At 43.8% G+C, this 16,181-nt stretch overlaps 1 protein-coding gene across 3 annotated transcripts in view; it reads right to left on the bottom strand.

The window, feature by feature from the left end:
- Positions 1–16,181, bottom strand: part of LOC140477969 (potassium/sodium hyperpolarization-activated cyclic nucleotide-gated channel 1-like) — a 279,875-nt gene that overhangs the window by 166,411 nt on the left and 97,283 nt on the right. For 2 of the 3 annotated variants that reach the window (XR_011960770.1, XM_072571643.1), the window contains exon 3: positions 13,176–13,337. The exons of the other annotated variant lie outside the window; for it this stretch is intronic. Coding sequence is in view for 1 of the 2 variants with exons in the window: in XM_072571643.1 (XP_072427744.1) it covers positions 13,176–13,337 (162 nt within the window). In the remaining variant the exon portion in view is untranslated. The remainder of the gene's footprint in view (positions 1–13,175; positions 13,338–16,181) is intronic. 3 annotated transcript variants of the gene reach the window in all.

Raw genomic sequence — 16,181 nt, 5'->3', positions numbered from 1 at the left:
AGAGTACGTCCGAGAACATCTCCGGGATACCTGCACCACTGTCCTAATCAACCCCACTGCCCATGGCTGAATATTTCAACTCCCCCTCCCACTCTGCCGAGGACATGCAGATCTTGGGCCTCCTCCATCACCACTCACTTAACACCTGACGCCTGGAGAAAGAACGCCTCATCTTCGGCCTTGGGACCCTTCAACCCCATGGCATCAATGTGGACTTCACCAGTTTTCTCATTTCCCCTCCCCCTACCTTACCCTAGTTCCAACCTCCAGCTCAGCACCATCCTCATGACCTGTCCCATCTGTCAATCTTCCTTTCCACCTGTCTGCTTCACTCTCCTCTCTGACCTATCACCTTTGCCCCCGTCTCCATTCACCTATTGCACTCTCAGCTACTTTCCTCCCCAGCCCCACCTCCCTTCCATTTATCTCTCCACCCCCAAGGCTCCCAGCTTCATTCCTGATGAAGGATTTTTGCCTGAACTGTCGGTTTCCTGCTCCTCGGATGCTGCCTCACTTGCTGTGCTTTTCCAGCACTACTCTAAACTTGACTCTGATCTCCAGCATCTGCAGTACTTACTTTCACCTTGTTCATACTGCTTGCTGATCTACATCCTGTTGCAGTCAATTATTGTCATCTTTACTATATGCCATACCTCTAAGTTTGATATTATTGGCAAACTTTAAAATTTAATACTGTATTTAAACAGCCAAGTGATGTATATATACACACATATTGGTCCTTCCACTGAACCTCGGGAAACACCAATGATTAACATTCTCCAGTCTGAAAAATAACCATTCTCCAAAACTTCTGGGCCGTATGCCTTTTTTAAAAAACAAATCTAAGCTGGTAAATTACAGGAGCTTCAATTTTGTTAACTAGCATTTTATGTGTTTTTTGTCACTTTCTTAAAATCTGCAAGTAATGTTTATTTCATTCTCGAGATCCAAAACACTATGCCAGAAATTGACATCACTGAAATGAAGAGTTGGCACAATAGCATTCTGCATTCTACGGAAATGAGTGAGAAGCTGCAGTAGTACTAAAGTGCTAACCATTTTGTTTGTCAATCTGCTGCTTTCACAAATGATTAATGTTAAAATCTGAAAACATTTGCAAAATACAAGAATTCAAATTTGTGCTTTTGCAGTCTGCTGCCCACTGGTCTTACTCAAAGTTAATTAGGTCAATTAGCTGTTGAATTTTATTAGTGTTATATTCCCAATTTATTATATTGCTTACATTGCTCAATTGAAATAAAAACAATTTTCTGAGTGAAAACCAATACTGAATTATTGGGGAGAGGTTGTAAAGTTTTCAATAGATTGATTTTCTCAACATTTATTTAGTACTGTGGACATTTTTGGTCTCCTTACTTGAGAAAGGATGTACTGACACTGGAGACGGTGCAAAGGAAGTTCACAAGTTCGATTGCAGAATTGAGAGGGTTGTCTTATGAGGAGGTTGAGTAGATTGGGACTATGTACATTAGAACTTAGAAGAATGAGGGGGGATCTTACAGAAACATGTAAAATTATGAAGGGAATAGTCAAGATAGAAGCAGGGAGGTTGCTTCCACTGGATGTGGAACTAGAGCTAGGGGGCTTAGCCTCAAAATAAGGGGGAGCAGATTTAGGACCCAGTTGAGGATGTAATTCTTCATCCAAAGGGTTCTGAATCAATGGAATTTCCTGCCCAGTGAGGCTGTTGAAGCTACCTCATTGAGTGTTTTTAAGACAAAGATATAGATATATTTTTAACAGTAAGGGGATTAAGGGTTATGGTGAGTAGGCAGGTAAGTGAAGCTAAGTCCACAAAAAGACCAGCCATGATCTTATTAAATGGTGGAGCAGGCTCAATGGGCCAGATGGCCTATACTTACTCCTCGTTCTTATGTTTTTTTGTTATTTATCTGACTCCTCAAAAGCAAAAATAGATGACTGCAATCAATCAGGAATATTTCAAGCTGGAAAACAAAGATTTGTTGGCCATCTAAAATACGAACAGAAAACACTGAACATACGTTATAGTTCTGACAGTAACTGTGAGGAAAGGAACATAATTAACACCTCAGGATCTGACAAAAAGTCAGCATTGATGCTGCCTGAAAATGTGTTTCTGGAAAAGCGCAGCAGGTCAGGCAGCATCCAAGGAGCAGGAGAATCGACGTTTCGGGCATGAGCCCTTCTTCAGGAATGAGGAAAGTGTGTCCAGCAGGCTAAGATAAAAGGTAGGGAGGAGGGACTTGGGGGAGGGGCGTTGGAAATGCGATAGGTAGAAGGAGGTTAAGGTAAGGGTGATAGGCTGGAGTGGGGGTGGGGGCGAGAGGTCAGGAAGAAGATTGCAGGTGAGGAAGGTGGTGCTGTGTTCGAGGGTTGGGACTGAGACAAGGTGGGGGGAGGGGAAATGAGGAAACTGAAGAAATCTGAGTTCATCCCTTGTGGTTGGAGGGTTCCTAGGCGGAAGATGAGGTGCTCTTCCTGCAGCCATCGTGTTGCTATGGTCTGGAGATGGAGGAGTTGTTATGGGGGATTTTAACATGCAGGTAGACTGGGAGAATCAGGATGGTATCGGGCCTCAAGAAAGAGACTTTGTGGAGTGCCTCAGAGATGGATTTTTAGAGCAGCTGGTGCTGGAGCCGACCAGGGATAAGGCGATTCTGGATCTGGTATTGTGTAACGAACCAGAATTGGTCAGTGACCTCGAAGTGAAGGAGCCATTGGGAAGTAGTGACCATAATACAATAAGCTTCAATCTGCAATTTGAGAGGGAGTGGGTACAATCTGAAGTGACAATATTTCAGTTGAATAAAGGGAAATATGGAGCTATGAGGGAGCAACTGGCCAAAGTTCAATGGTTCAATACCTTAACAGGGAAGACCGTAGAGGAACAATGGCGGATATTTCTGTGTATGATGCAGAAGATGCAGGATCAGTTCATTCCTAAAAGGAAGAAAGATCCCAGGAGGAGACATGGGCGGCCGTGGCTGACGAGGGAAGTAAAGAAACATATAAGGTGAAAAGAGAAAAAGTATAACTTAGTGAAGATAAGTGGGAAAACGGAGGACTGGGAAGCTTTTAAAGAACAACAGAGGATTAGTAAGAAGGAAATACGCAGAGAAAAAATGAGGTACGAAGCTAAACTGGCCAAGAATATAAAGGAGGATAGTAAAAGCTTTTTTAGGTATGTCCAAGGCAAAAAAATGGTTAGGAGAAAAATTGGGCCCTTGAAGACAGAAGCAGGGGAATATATTACTGGGAACGAAGAAATGGCAGAGGAATTAAATGGGTACTTCAGATCTGTGTTCACTGGGGAAGACACAAGCAATCTCCCTGAGGTAACAGTGGCTGAAGGACCTGAACTTAAGGGAATTTCTATTTGCCAGGATTTGGTGTTGGAGAGACTGTTAGGTCTGAAGGTTGATAAGTCTCCGGGACCTGATGGCCTGCATCCCAGGGTACTGAAGGAGGTGGCTCGGGAAATCGTGGATGCGCTGGTGATTATTTTCCAGAGTTCAATAGAATCGGGGTCGGTTCCTGAGGATTGGAGGGCGGCTAATGTTGTGCCACTTTTTAAGAAGGGTGGGCGGGAGAAAGCAGGAAATTATAGACCAGTTAGTCTGACCTCAGTGGTGGGAAAGATGCTGGAGTCTATTATAAAGGATGAAATTACGGCACATCTGGATAATAGTAACAGGATAGGACAGAGTCAGCATGGATTTATGAAGGGGAAATCATGCTTGACTAATCTTCTTGAATTTTTTGAGGATGTAACTCGGAAGATGGACGAGGGAGATCCAGTGGATGTAGTGTACCTGGACTTTCAGAAAGCTTTTGATAAAGTCCCACACAAGAGGTTAGTGAGTAAAATTAGGGCGCACGGGATTGGGGGCAAAGTACTAGATTGGATAGAGAATTGGTTGGCTAATAGGAAACAAAGGGTAGTGATTAACGGCTCCATTTCGGAATGGCAGGCAGTGACCAGTGGGGTACCGCAGGGATCCGTGCTGGGACCGCAGCTTTTTACAATATATGTAAATGATATAGAAGATGGTATCAGCAATAACATTAGCAAATTTGCTGATGACACAAAGCTAGGTGCTAGGGTGAAATGTGATGAGGATGTTAGGGGATTACAGGGTAACCTGGACAAGTTAGGTGAGTGGGCAGATGCATGGCAGATGCAGTTTAATGTGGATAAATGTCTGGTTATCCACTTTGGTGGCAAGAACAGGAAGGCAGATTACTACCTCAATGGTATCAAATTAGGTAAAGGGGCTGTTCAGAGAGATCTGGGTGTTCTTGTCCACCAGTCAATGAAGGCAAGCATGCAGGTACAGCAGGTCGTGAAGAAGGCTAATAGCATGCTGGCCTTCATAACAAGAGGGATTGAGTATAGAAGCAAAGAGGTGCTTCTGCAGCTGTACAGGGCCCTGGTGAGACCACACCTGGAGTACTGTGTACAGTTCTGGTCTCCAAATTTGAGGAAAGACATTCTGGCTATTGAGGGAGTGCAGCGTAGGTTCACGAGGTCAATTCCTGGAATGGCAGGATTGCCTTACACGGAAAGACTGAAGCGACTGGGCTTGTATACCCTTGAGTTTAGAAGACTGAGAGGGGATCTGATTGAAACGTATAGGATTATGAAAGGACTGGACACTCTGGCAGGAGGGAACATATTTCCGTTGATGGGGGAATGCCGAACCAGAGGACACAACTTAAAAATACGGGGTAGACCATTTAGGACAGAGATGAGGAGAAACTACTTCACCCAGAGAGTGGTGGCTGTGTGGAATGCTCTGCCCCAGAGGGCAGTGGAGGCCCAGTCTCTGGATTCATTTAAGAAAGAATTGGATAGAGCTCTTAAAGATAGTGGAGTCAAGGGGTATGGAGATAAGGCTGGAACAGGATACTGATTAGGAATGATCAGCCATGATCATATTGAATGGCGGTGCAGGCTCGAAGGGCAGAATGGCCTACTCCTGCATCTATTGTCTATTGTCTATTGAGTCCAAGGACCTGCATGTCCTTGGTGGAATGGGAGGGGGAGTTGAAGTGTTGAGCCACGGGGTGGTTGGGTTGGTTGGTCCGGGTGTCCCAGAGGTGTTCTCTGAAATGTTCCACAGTTAGGCCGCCTACTGGGACACCTTGGGACACCCAGACCAACCAACCCAACTACCCCGTGGCTCAACACTTCAACTCCCCCTCCCACTCCACCAAGGACATGCAGGTCCTTGGACTCCTCCATCGCCAGACCATAGCAACACGACGGCTGCAGGAAGAGCACCTCATCTTCCGCCTAGGAACCCTCCAACCACAAGGGATGAACTCAGATTTCTCCAGTTTCTCCAGTTTCCTCATTTCCCCTCCCCCCACCTTGTCTCAAATCCCTCGAACTCAGCACCACCTTCCTAACCTGCAATCTTCTTCCTGACCTCTCTGCCCCCACCCCCACTCCGGCCTATCACCCTCACCTTGACCTCCTTCCACCTATCGCATTTCCAATGCCCCTCCCCCAAGTCCCTCCTCCCTACCTTTTATCTTAGCCTGCTGGACACACTTTCCTCATTCCTGAAGAAGGGCTCATGCCCGAAACGTCGATTCTCCTGCTCCTTGGATGCTGCCTGACCTGCTGCGCTTTTCCAGCAACATATTATCAGCTCTGATCTACAGCATCTGCAGTCCTCACTTTCTTCTCGAAGAACCCCACTGGTCCTCACCTACCACCCCACCAACCTCCATATACATTGTATCATCTATCGTCATTTCCACCACCTCCAAACGGACCCCACCACCAGGGATATATTTCCCTCCCCTCTCCTATCAGCATTCTGAAAAGACCACTCCCTCCATGACTCCCTCATCAGGTCCACACTCCCCACCAACCCAACCTCCACTGCCGGCACCTTCCCCTGCAACCGCAAGAAATGCAAATCTTGCACCCACACCTCCCCCCTTACTTCCCTCCAAGGCCCCAAGGGATCCTTCCATATCCACCACAAATTCACCTGCACCTCCACACACATCATTTACTGCATCCGCTGCACCCGATATGGCCTCCTCTATATTGGGGAGACAGGCCGCCTACTTGTGGAACGTTTCAGAGAACTCCTCTGGGACACCCGGACCAACCAACCCACCCACCCCGTGGCTCAACACTTCAACTCCCCCTCCCACTCCACCAAGGACATGCAGGTCCTTGGACTCCTCCATCGCCAGACCATGGCAACACGACGACTGGAGGAAGAACGCCTCATCTTCCGCTCTCTTACATTGATGCTGCCTGACCTTGTCAGTTTAGTTGAACGCTACAACATTATGAATTGGTGGATTGTAACTCGTACGGTGGCACAGTGGTTAGCACTGCTGCCTCACAGCGCCAGAGACCCGGGTTCAGTTCCTGCCTCTGGCGACTGACTGTGTGGAGTTTGCACGTCCTCCCCGTGTCTGAGTGGGTTTCCTCCGGGTGCTCCGGTTTCCTCCCACGGTCCAAATACGTGCAGGTCAGGTGAATTGGCCATGCTAAATTGCCCGTAGTGTTAGGTAAGGGGTAGATGTAGGGGTATGGGTGGGTTGCGCTTCGGCGGGGCGGTGTGGACTTGTTGGGCCGAAGGGCCTGTTTCCACACTGTAAGTAATCTAATCTAATCTAAAAACTCAGATTGAGTTTTGGCGGCAAATGGTTTCAGGGAGTTTATCAATTTCTGAACTATCAGTACTAATAGGAAGCGCCAGCAATTCTAATCTCCAGTCTTCATTTTAAATTTCCAGTTAAAAGCCCCCACTTTCATTTTAAATGGAGGGAAAGTGGGTTCAGATTGTAGGCAGTGATCTGCACCACCCTTAACAGGCTTTGCATGCAAACTAATCATGGGTGATTAGTTGGAAAACACGGGTGATTTACTGGTGGTGTTTAATAGATTAAAAGAAAACTACAGATGATTTGGTAATGGGAAAAAAAAATCATTTAGCTGCATGAAAGAGCACTTCTTGATATAATTTTAAAAAGAGAGACTGTGGGAGGGTATAATTGATTGACCAGACCCTTCCTGGCATTGCACACAAATGGCAGGGAAGGAGATTCGGGAAGGTCACAAGAAATTGTTGGGGAAAGATCTGGGCAGGGGAGAGCACGAAGCAATTTGAGAAAAACACATCTTTTTGCACAGCGAGTGATTAGGGTCTGGAAGGTATTGCCTACAAATGTGGTAGAGACTGGCTCAATTGAAGCATTCAAAAGGTAATTCAACATTTATTTGAAAAAAGAAACAATGTGCAGGGTTAAGAATGAGGAGGCAAAGGAATAGCACTGAATTGCACATTTGGAGAACTGCTGCAGACACCACAGGCCAAATAATCTCGTTCTGCACATTAACAATTCTGTGATTCTGAGAAATTGCTTTGTGGGAGAATTCTGCAAACAGAAGGAGGCTCCCAAGGTTACTAGGACCAGCTGCAAACCTGCTTGAGTTCGGAAAGCAATTGTGGTGTCCTCATTCAGGTCCCAGTTAAAGTGTAATCAGGGTATTATTGATTTACTGGGACCATGATTGGCATAAAGTTAAGAGGCACTGATTGTGTCAAGTGCCTCGTGCTCCTTCTGAATTTTGCAGGTTAAATAAGCAAAAGGCACAAAGGGTTTCATTACGAGAGGGAAAACAATCTGCTTGTCTCTCTGGTTAGAGATGGGAGGGTAAAGTTAAAATCAAAAGAAGGAAAACACAAGATAAAACTATCTCTGATTTGTCAGCTTGCACAGGATTCTAATATCCTTTCCAGGTTGTCATCTCCCTCATCACCACACACCTATTTTGAAAATGGTCCTGCTTGAGTCTCCATTATTTCTGTGTCAGTTTGTAAATTAGATCATTTTGCTGTCAAAGCTCTGATTTATCTTTATTTTTAATCAGGCTGGGCTTCCAGCCACTTCATGTTTTATAGAAATCAGTACCACTGGAGGTAAAGAGTCCCTCAATTCCTATATATCTTCGAGTGAGAAAGGAAGGGAAATTAAGTTTTAAAACTGCAAGGTTGTCATACTGCATTATATTACCCAAAACCTTGATAACAGAATGATACAATCGAGTAGAATTAATTTTGGGGAGACTGTGTAGTATAGCCATAATGTTACTGGACTAGTAACCCAGAGGTCTCTGGGGGAGAAACTTCAAATCCTGCCACAGCACCATGTGGAATGTAAATTCAAATTTCTAAAAATTCTCTCTTAATAATAGTGATCATGAAGCTACCATTGATTATTATAAATGCCCAGTTAATTCACTGATGTCATTTAGAGAAGCCAATCTGCCATCCTGAGTTGGTCTGACCTATGCATGACATCAGAATGACAGCAATGTGGATGGCATTTAATTATTGTTTGAAATGACCCAACAAGCCACTCAAGGCAGTGAATGCTGACCTAACCAGTGACATCCACACCCCATGAAAAGAGTGCATTAATGCCAGGTCCACATAACCCAGGGGGCCTTCAAGGCAGGTAGATCAGCTGCCACATAGTGAGCCACAAGTCACAATTGCACAGTAATTGGTTCTGGAGACAGACAGTGGCCGAGAGCCCTCTTTGGAAAGCAGATGTCATTCCAAGCTCTATTCAGCTAGACGAAGATGCTGAGACCACAAGATAATTGAAAAAAAAATTCACAGCAGCAGCAGATCATGTGAGTCTCTGCCAGCTTAGCTAGACAAGCTCTGAATGACTGGAGGAGTTTTACTCCATCATAACTGCTGTGATGTCTCAGGGCTTTATATTAACGTCCATCTTCAGGGAAAGAGTGATCACTGCACATAACATCCGATGGAGCAAGCAACTGGGTGTTTAGATTAGATTAGATAACATTAGATTACATTACAGTGTGGAAACAGGCCCTTCGGCCCAACAAGTCCACATCGACCTGCCAAAGCGCAACCCACCCATACCCCTACATTTACCCCTTCCCTAACACTACGGGCAATTTCGCGTGGCCAATTCACCTGACCTGCACATCTTTGGACTGTGGGAGGAAACCAGAGCACCCGGAGGAAACTCATGCAGACACAGGGAGAACGTGCAAACTCCACACAGTCAGTCGCCTGAGGCGGGAATTGAACCCGGGTCTCAGGCGCTGTGAGGCAGCAAAGCTAACCACTGTGCTACCATGCTGCCCATGGTCAGGCCCTGACCAGTAAGGCCAGTCTGCCAGTTTTAATAAGATAGACAAAGGTTCACTTTGGCCATTCAGGGCCTTACTGATAGAGAGAAAGGTGCTCGTCAACTCTTGGGTAGCAGGAAGTATGGGTGGATCATAAATGGGAAGTCAGAGAAAGGGGACATGAAATGGGAATTAGGCTCAAAATGTCTCAATTCATCACTCCAACTTAGCTAACCCCTGTTAGTGTCCCATACAGACCTGGCAATGATGATTACAGCTACAACACCCTGGCCATAGCACGGTCCACAGTTCCAATCTTTAAGTCATAGAGATGTACAGCATGGAAACAGATCCTTCGGTCCAACCCATCCATGTTGACCAGATATCCCAATCCAATCTAGTCCCACCTGCCAGCACCTGGCCCATATCCCTCCAAACCCTTCCTATTCATATACCCATCCAAATGCCTCTTAATTGTTGCAATTGTATCAGCCTCCACCACTTCCTCTAGCGGCTCATTCTATACACGTTTGAAAAAGTTGCCCCTTAGATCTCTTCTATATCTTTCCCCTCTCACCCTTAACCTATGCCCTCTAGTTCTGGACTCCCCGACCCCAGGAAAAAGACTTTGTCTATTTACCCTATCCATGCCCCTCATAATTTTGTAAACCTCTACAAGGTCACCCATCAGCCTCCAATGCTCCAGGGAAAACAGCCTCAAACTGTTCAGCCTCTCCCTGTAGCACAAATCCTCCAACCCTTGCAACATCCTTGTAAATCTTTTCTGAACTCTTTCAAGTTTCACAACATCTTTCTGATAGGAAGGAGACCAGAATTGCACGCAATTTTCCATCAGTGGCCTAACCAATGTTGTGTACAGCCGCAACATGACCTCTCAACTCCTGTACTCAATACTCTGACCAATAAAGGAAAGCATACTAAAAGCCTTCTTCACTATCCTATCTACCTGCGACTCCACTTTCAAGGAGCTATAAACCTGCACTCCAAGGTCTCTTTGTTCAGCAACACTCCCTAGGACCTTTCCATTAAGTGTATAAGTCCTGCTAAGATTTGCTTTCCCAAAATGCAGCACCTCGCATTTATCTGAATTAAACTCCATCTGCCACTTCTCAGCCCAAAGGCCCATCTGGTCAAGATCCTGTTGTAATCTGAGGTAACTCTCTTTGCTGTCCACTACACCTCCAACTTTGGTGTCATCTGCAAACTTACTAACTGTACCTCTTATGCTCACATCCAAATCATTTATGTAAAGGACCCAGCACCGATCCTTGTGGCACTCCACTGGTCACAGGCCCCCAGTCTGAAAAACAACCCTCCACCACCACCCTCTGTCTTCTACCTTTGAGCCAGTTCTGTATCCAAATGGCTGGTTCTCCCTGCATTCCGTGATATCTAACCTTGCTAATCAGTCTCCCATGCGAAACCTTGTCGAACGCCTTACTGAAGTTCATATAGATCACATCTACTGCTCTGCCCTCATCAATCCTCTTTGTTATTTCTTCAAAAATCTATATCAAATTTGTGAGACAAGATTTCCCACACACAAAGCCATGTTGACTATCCCTAATCAGTCCTTGCCTTTCCAAATACATGTACATCCTGTCCCTCAGATTCCCTCCAGCAACTTGTCTACCACCGACGTCAGGCTCACCGCTCTATAGTTCCCTGGCTTGTCCTTACCGCCCTTCTTAAACAGTGGCACCACGTTTGCCAACCTCCAGTCTTCTGGCATCTCACCTGTGACTATCGATGATACAAATATCTCAGCAAGTGGTCCAGCAATCACTTCTCTAGCTTCCTACAGAGTTCTCAGGTACACCTGATCAGGTCCTGGGGATTTATCCACCTTTATGCATTTCAAGACATCCAACACTTCCTCCTCTGCAATTTGGACATTTTGCAAGGTGTCACCATATATTTCCCTATGGCCTATATCTTCCATATCCTTTTCCACAGTAAATATTGATGCAAAATACTCGTTTAGTACCTCCCCTATTTTCTGCAGCTCCACACAAAGGTCGCCTTGCTGATCTTTGAGGGGCCCTATTTTCTCCCTAGTTACCCTTTTGTCCTTAACGTATTTGTCAAAACCCTTTGGATTCTCCTTAATTCTATTTGCCAAAGCTATCTCATGTCCCCTTTTTGCCCTCCTGATTTCCCCCTTAAGTTTGCTCCTACTGCCGTTATACTCTTCTAAGGATTCACTTGATCTATCCTGTCTATACCCGACATATGCTTCCTTCTTTTTCTTGACCAAAGCCTCAATTTCTTTAGTTATCCAGCATTCCCTCTACCTACCAGCCTTTCCTTTCACCCTAACAGGAATATACTTTCTCTGGATTCTCGTTATCTCATTTCTGAAGGCTTTCCATTTTCCAGCTGTCCCTTTCCTATTTTCCAACTGTCCCTTTACCTGCGAACATCTGCCCCCAATCCAAGGATTGCAGACTGGGACAGATAGGGCAGACAAATTGTTCAGCCATTCACTGCCCCATTTGTCTAGCTCACTCTTGAAGAATCATCTTGGAGTGTGAAGGTAACCCCTATCTTCTTTCATCTATTGCAAGTGAACTTCTTAACTTAATCTTCCCTTGTCTCCTCTCACCTCACCTTCCATAATAATTGCAAACAGCTCATGAACACCTAAGTCACCAATACTGAAACTATCTGACCATCCTCTTTGCCAATTCCCTACCTTCCAGTCACCCACCAAGATAAACTTTCCCTAAATCTCCTCTCTGTCCGATCTTTCTCCAACTTTGCTCCTATCTTCTCTCATGCCGTTGTTATGAAGATGTGGTTGTACCTTTAAGAGAGTTCAAAGCAGCAGAACTACCAGACACAGCACCAAGTGTTCTTAATAGACAACAATGTAACAGTGGGTCAAACAACTCAATTAGTTCATTGTCTGGAGATAAAAACACAAATTCGAATTCGGCCGATCAGTTTAAAATAAACCCCGAAAAGATACCAATTTCCAATCAAGTTTGAATTGCGTATGTTGACAATCTTAAAGCCAATGACACCATCCAATGCTCTGGTGTAGAAGACTGGGGATAAATTGAACAGTTGAGAGGAGAACTGCCAAGTCCTAGCATGTAACAGACTGCTTGAAAAAAAACTCTCTTAAAAGTACCTTTTCATCAGTAACCGAGGATGCAGAAATTCCTCAAGGAGAAAAGAAGACACGGGAAGACCCAAAGACACAAACCTACAACTGCCTGGTTTTGAGATAAGAAGTGTTGGTTTGTAAATCTTAATTGGTAGTTTTATCAGACTAGTATATAGCAAGTATAGGCAATGTAAAAGCATCATTTTCAGTTCCTTAGGTTCAAGCAAACAGATGATGAAATCGCCAGTCTATCAACAATCAATAGAAATGCATTTATTATCTTCGAGTATGATTGCTATCATGGACCTCAACCTCAACTTCCATCTTTTTTCCTTCCCTATCAACCCCAAACATATTTGTGAAAAGTGTTTGGTTTCTACTCTAAGTCAGATTTCAGTTATAGCAGCTACACCAAAACACCCACACAGCAACTTGTACTTCCTGCTTATCACATTTTATTTTGTAATAAACCTCACACTAACACACCTTAACCTCTTTCGTTTAGTGAATTTTTGTTCTTCCTATCCTTGTCTTTATTCTGTTACTACTCTTTTCTCCTGGTTTTCAATGCATTTTATCGGTCTGCTGTTGTGTCCTGGTGACCTGCCCACAATTAAATTCAGTTTAAAACCCATCCTGCACTCAGTAACCTCCGCGAGATAACATTAGTCCCAATTCTTGTGCAGATGCAATCTCTCTGTCTTCAACAGTTTTTGCTTCTTGCTCCAGGACTGTTACTGAGTATATATTTATGATCAAGCCTTGAAATATTGCACAGGATGATCTCAATGTATATATGCCCAAACAATAAGTTAAGATAGGCTTGTCTCTTGGCCCAGGATCATTTATCAAGAAAACTTCAGGAATGGACATAAGAAAAATAACAATACTTACAACCATACCATTTAGGGACACCCAACAATCAGGGGGAAAGTCCTGAAGTAATGGAACTAGAAACTGGAGACAACCGTCCCAATGGCATAATAGAAGCATCATTCCAATGAGATTAAATATTCTCACCACTGCACTGGCAAAATCATATGTCATATGAAAAATCTGAAAAGACAACAGGAAAAAAATCGGCTTTAATATATAGTTTCAATGGTAAATCTTGTCACTGATATTCTTATGAGTATCAAATAAGACATTCTGTGCTTTCAGATTACAGATGTGGTATAGCTATGATTGAACTGATACTGTACCAAATGGTATCACACTGTCAACAATCAGAACTGCAAGTTGGCATTGCAAATGTTGAACCAAAAGGAAAAAGTAGAACAATAATTAATTCAATAAGTCTGTTCAGCAACAATTGCTCAACCTGTGCCCAGTGATCTAGCCTTCATTTTGTAAATAAATTTTACATTTCGGAATACAACAATAATATTCACATTTAGGAATAGAAATTCATCTATCTCCAATTATAATTAACTGCAATCGTCAATGAGGAATTATTTATTTAGCCAGCCACGTTTTCTGAAACTTCTGAACATGTATTAATAGAAATGAAAACAGGTTCAGTTGTTTTGTGACAATCACACATCATTGTTTTCATTATTGTTCTGTCATAAAAGATAGGATTTTGGTGGAATGACGGAAGAAAGTATCAGCTGTAGCCCAGCTCACAATTTCAAAGTCAAAAACAGAAATGAATAATGAACCTTCAAAGTTTTATTGGCCCAAAGGTAATGCTAATAATTAAAATTAGTCGGTAGTTAATATACAGACTATTCAGCAAGGGGCCAGTATCTAAATCACATTGTTGTGTTCTGTGGCAGTTGGGTCATCAACCTTTCGGAGGTGTGAGAAGGATGATCTTACGCTCATCAAATGGATGACTTTGCACAAATGCTTTACAGTGAATTTGCTAAGTTCCACTGTACTCTGTGAGCTTTATGGTACTATAAAGAGAGAATTCTCAAGCATGAATGAATATCACACAATCAATGCTAAATTTTTATCTGATACTCGACTGACTCAATTTGCTTCATTGACAGTACAAATTTGTTCAATTTTATTGCTACATTTTTAATAGAAATCCTGTCAGGGAAGACAGACATGTAATTCTTAAGCATCAGTCGAAAGAGCCTTGAACATCTGTGGGATGTGGAAATTTTTCAAGTGATCTTGGAGCCGGTAGCAGAAAGGAATGATAATTTTACACAGTGAGTTCTGCTGCCAAGTCTATCTCACGCTAATCAGTGAAATTAAAAGGTCAACACATTGTCTTCTAAATGTCGGATACATTTTTGCATCAGCAAAAGCTAACAATTCAACACTAACAACAAAACAGTTAAAGCAGCTAAGGATGTTCGGTCACATCTCTGAGTTGATTCTAAAGTAATTGCCAAGCTGTGAAGACTGGACATTTTCAAGACTTCTGCAAACAGGTTGTGAAAGCACCCAATTTATGTACAGTGTAATTGGTCTTCCAAATCCTGGCTTTGTGGTAAATATTTCAAAACTCATGATCTGCATTTTATGGGCCACTCCACCCATGGCTGAGGCAACAGGCATGCGGGAGCCATACAGTTGGCTACTGAGACATGAGTCACCATTCCACCACCAACTAATCCCCTTCCCTACCCACACTCTAACCATCTCCTCAGGTGTTTTGGGCAGTTCAGAAGGTATCAGCTGGATTACCCACACCCCAACTGCCCCCAATCAGTGACCCAACTGAGGCTCACAAGTGGATTATCAATGTTCAATGAAGGGGTTCATCGCACTACCACTTTACTTTAACAGACAGGAGAAGCAGTCTATGCCCAATTGTAGGTTTAACCCTACAGGTTGCGATCCAGTGAATTATAGGTTACCAGGGGAGGCCCCCTTCCTGGTCGCAATATGGGAATCTGAGGATCTCCCTCCCCACAAGTTTGCCACTCTGTGCCCATCCTCCCTCCCTACAATGTACAACATGTGTCTTATTTAGCCTACCACCAGCTTGCTGGGACTTCTCAGCCTGGCTTCAGCAAGATCTCAATATCTGGGCAATCACTGAACACCATTTTGTAGGACTACAGCAGAACCAGCAGTAGCTACCGCCATGATTTAACACTACAGATGACTGTAGCAGCCCTTATCTGATAATCCAGCACAGGGCCATCCTCCTGGTGATTGATGAAAGTCCTGCCTCATATGAATTAAAGGCCTGTCACCCAAAATATTAAAGTTGAGCAAGATGAAAGGCTGAGGCCCTTGCTATCCAAAGGCGATGTTGGGATGCAAAGAGCCTATCCTCAGCATGAATGGACTGCAGCGGTTCAAGAAGGCAGCTCAACATCACCTTCTCAAGGGCAAATAGAGATGGACAACAGCTGGCCAGCCAGTGACACTCACGTCCCACGACTAAATTAGAAATAATCCAGCCCTATATTTCAATACCAGAATCCTCCATTGAAGTGCAACAGCATTAGATAATGGGATAATTTTTATTTTTCAATTTAAAGACCATCCCTATTCCCACATCACTTACCACTTGCAATTACTACAAGGTGCTGGGAGGTCAGACACCTTGAAATTATACTGTGCAAAAATTAGCCTATTAAGACAGTTGAAAGAAATGAATTAACTTATCTGCAGAGGTCATACAGCAGTTCATAACCGATGAAGTATTTCTGAAATGAAGCGCTCACTTTTATTTATGTGAGCAAATACAAGATCCAAAGTTTATCACAGCAAATCCCCAGAAACATGAAGTAAGATGAATGGATTATGAATCTGTTTTTGGCAATTCCATTTCATGAAGTAATGCTGGTTTGGAGTACTCCCTGCTGATTACTCAATGACACTGTGGGACCTTTTCTGTCCACTTGAGGAATGGGAGATGGTTTTAATCAAATTCTATTCCACATAAATCACTTCCAACAACATTATTTCCATATGTACTAAACTGAA

The sequence above is a fragment of the Chiloscyllium punctatum genome, chromosome 1, assembly GCF_047496795.1.
Source record: "Chiloscyllium punctatum isolate Juve2018m chromosome 1, sChiPun1.3, whole genome shotgun sequence".
In the NCBI taxonomy this organism is placed as follows: Eukaryota; Metazoa; Chordata; class Chondrichthyes; order Orectolobiformes; family Hemiscylliidae; genus Chiloscyllium; species Chiloscyllium punctatum.
Note: the sequence above shows the minus strand (reverse complement) of the source record. Positions and strands in the feature narration are given on the sequence as shown.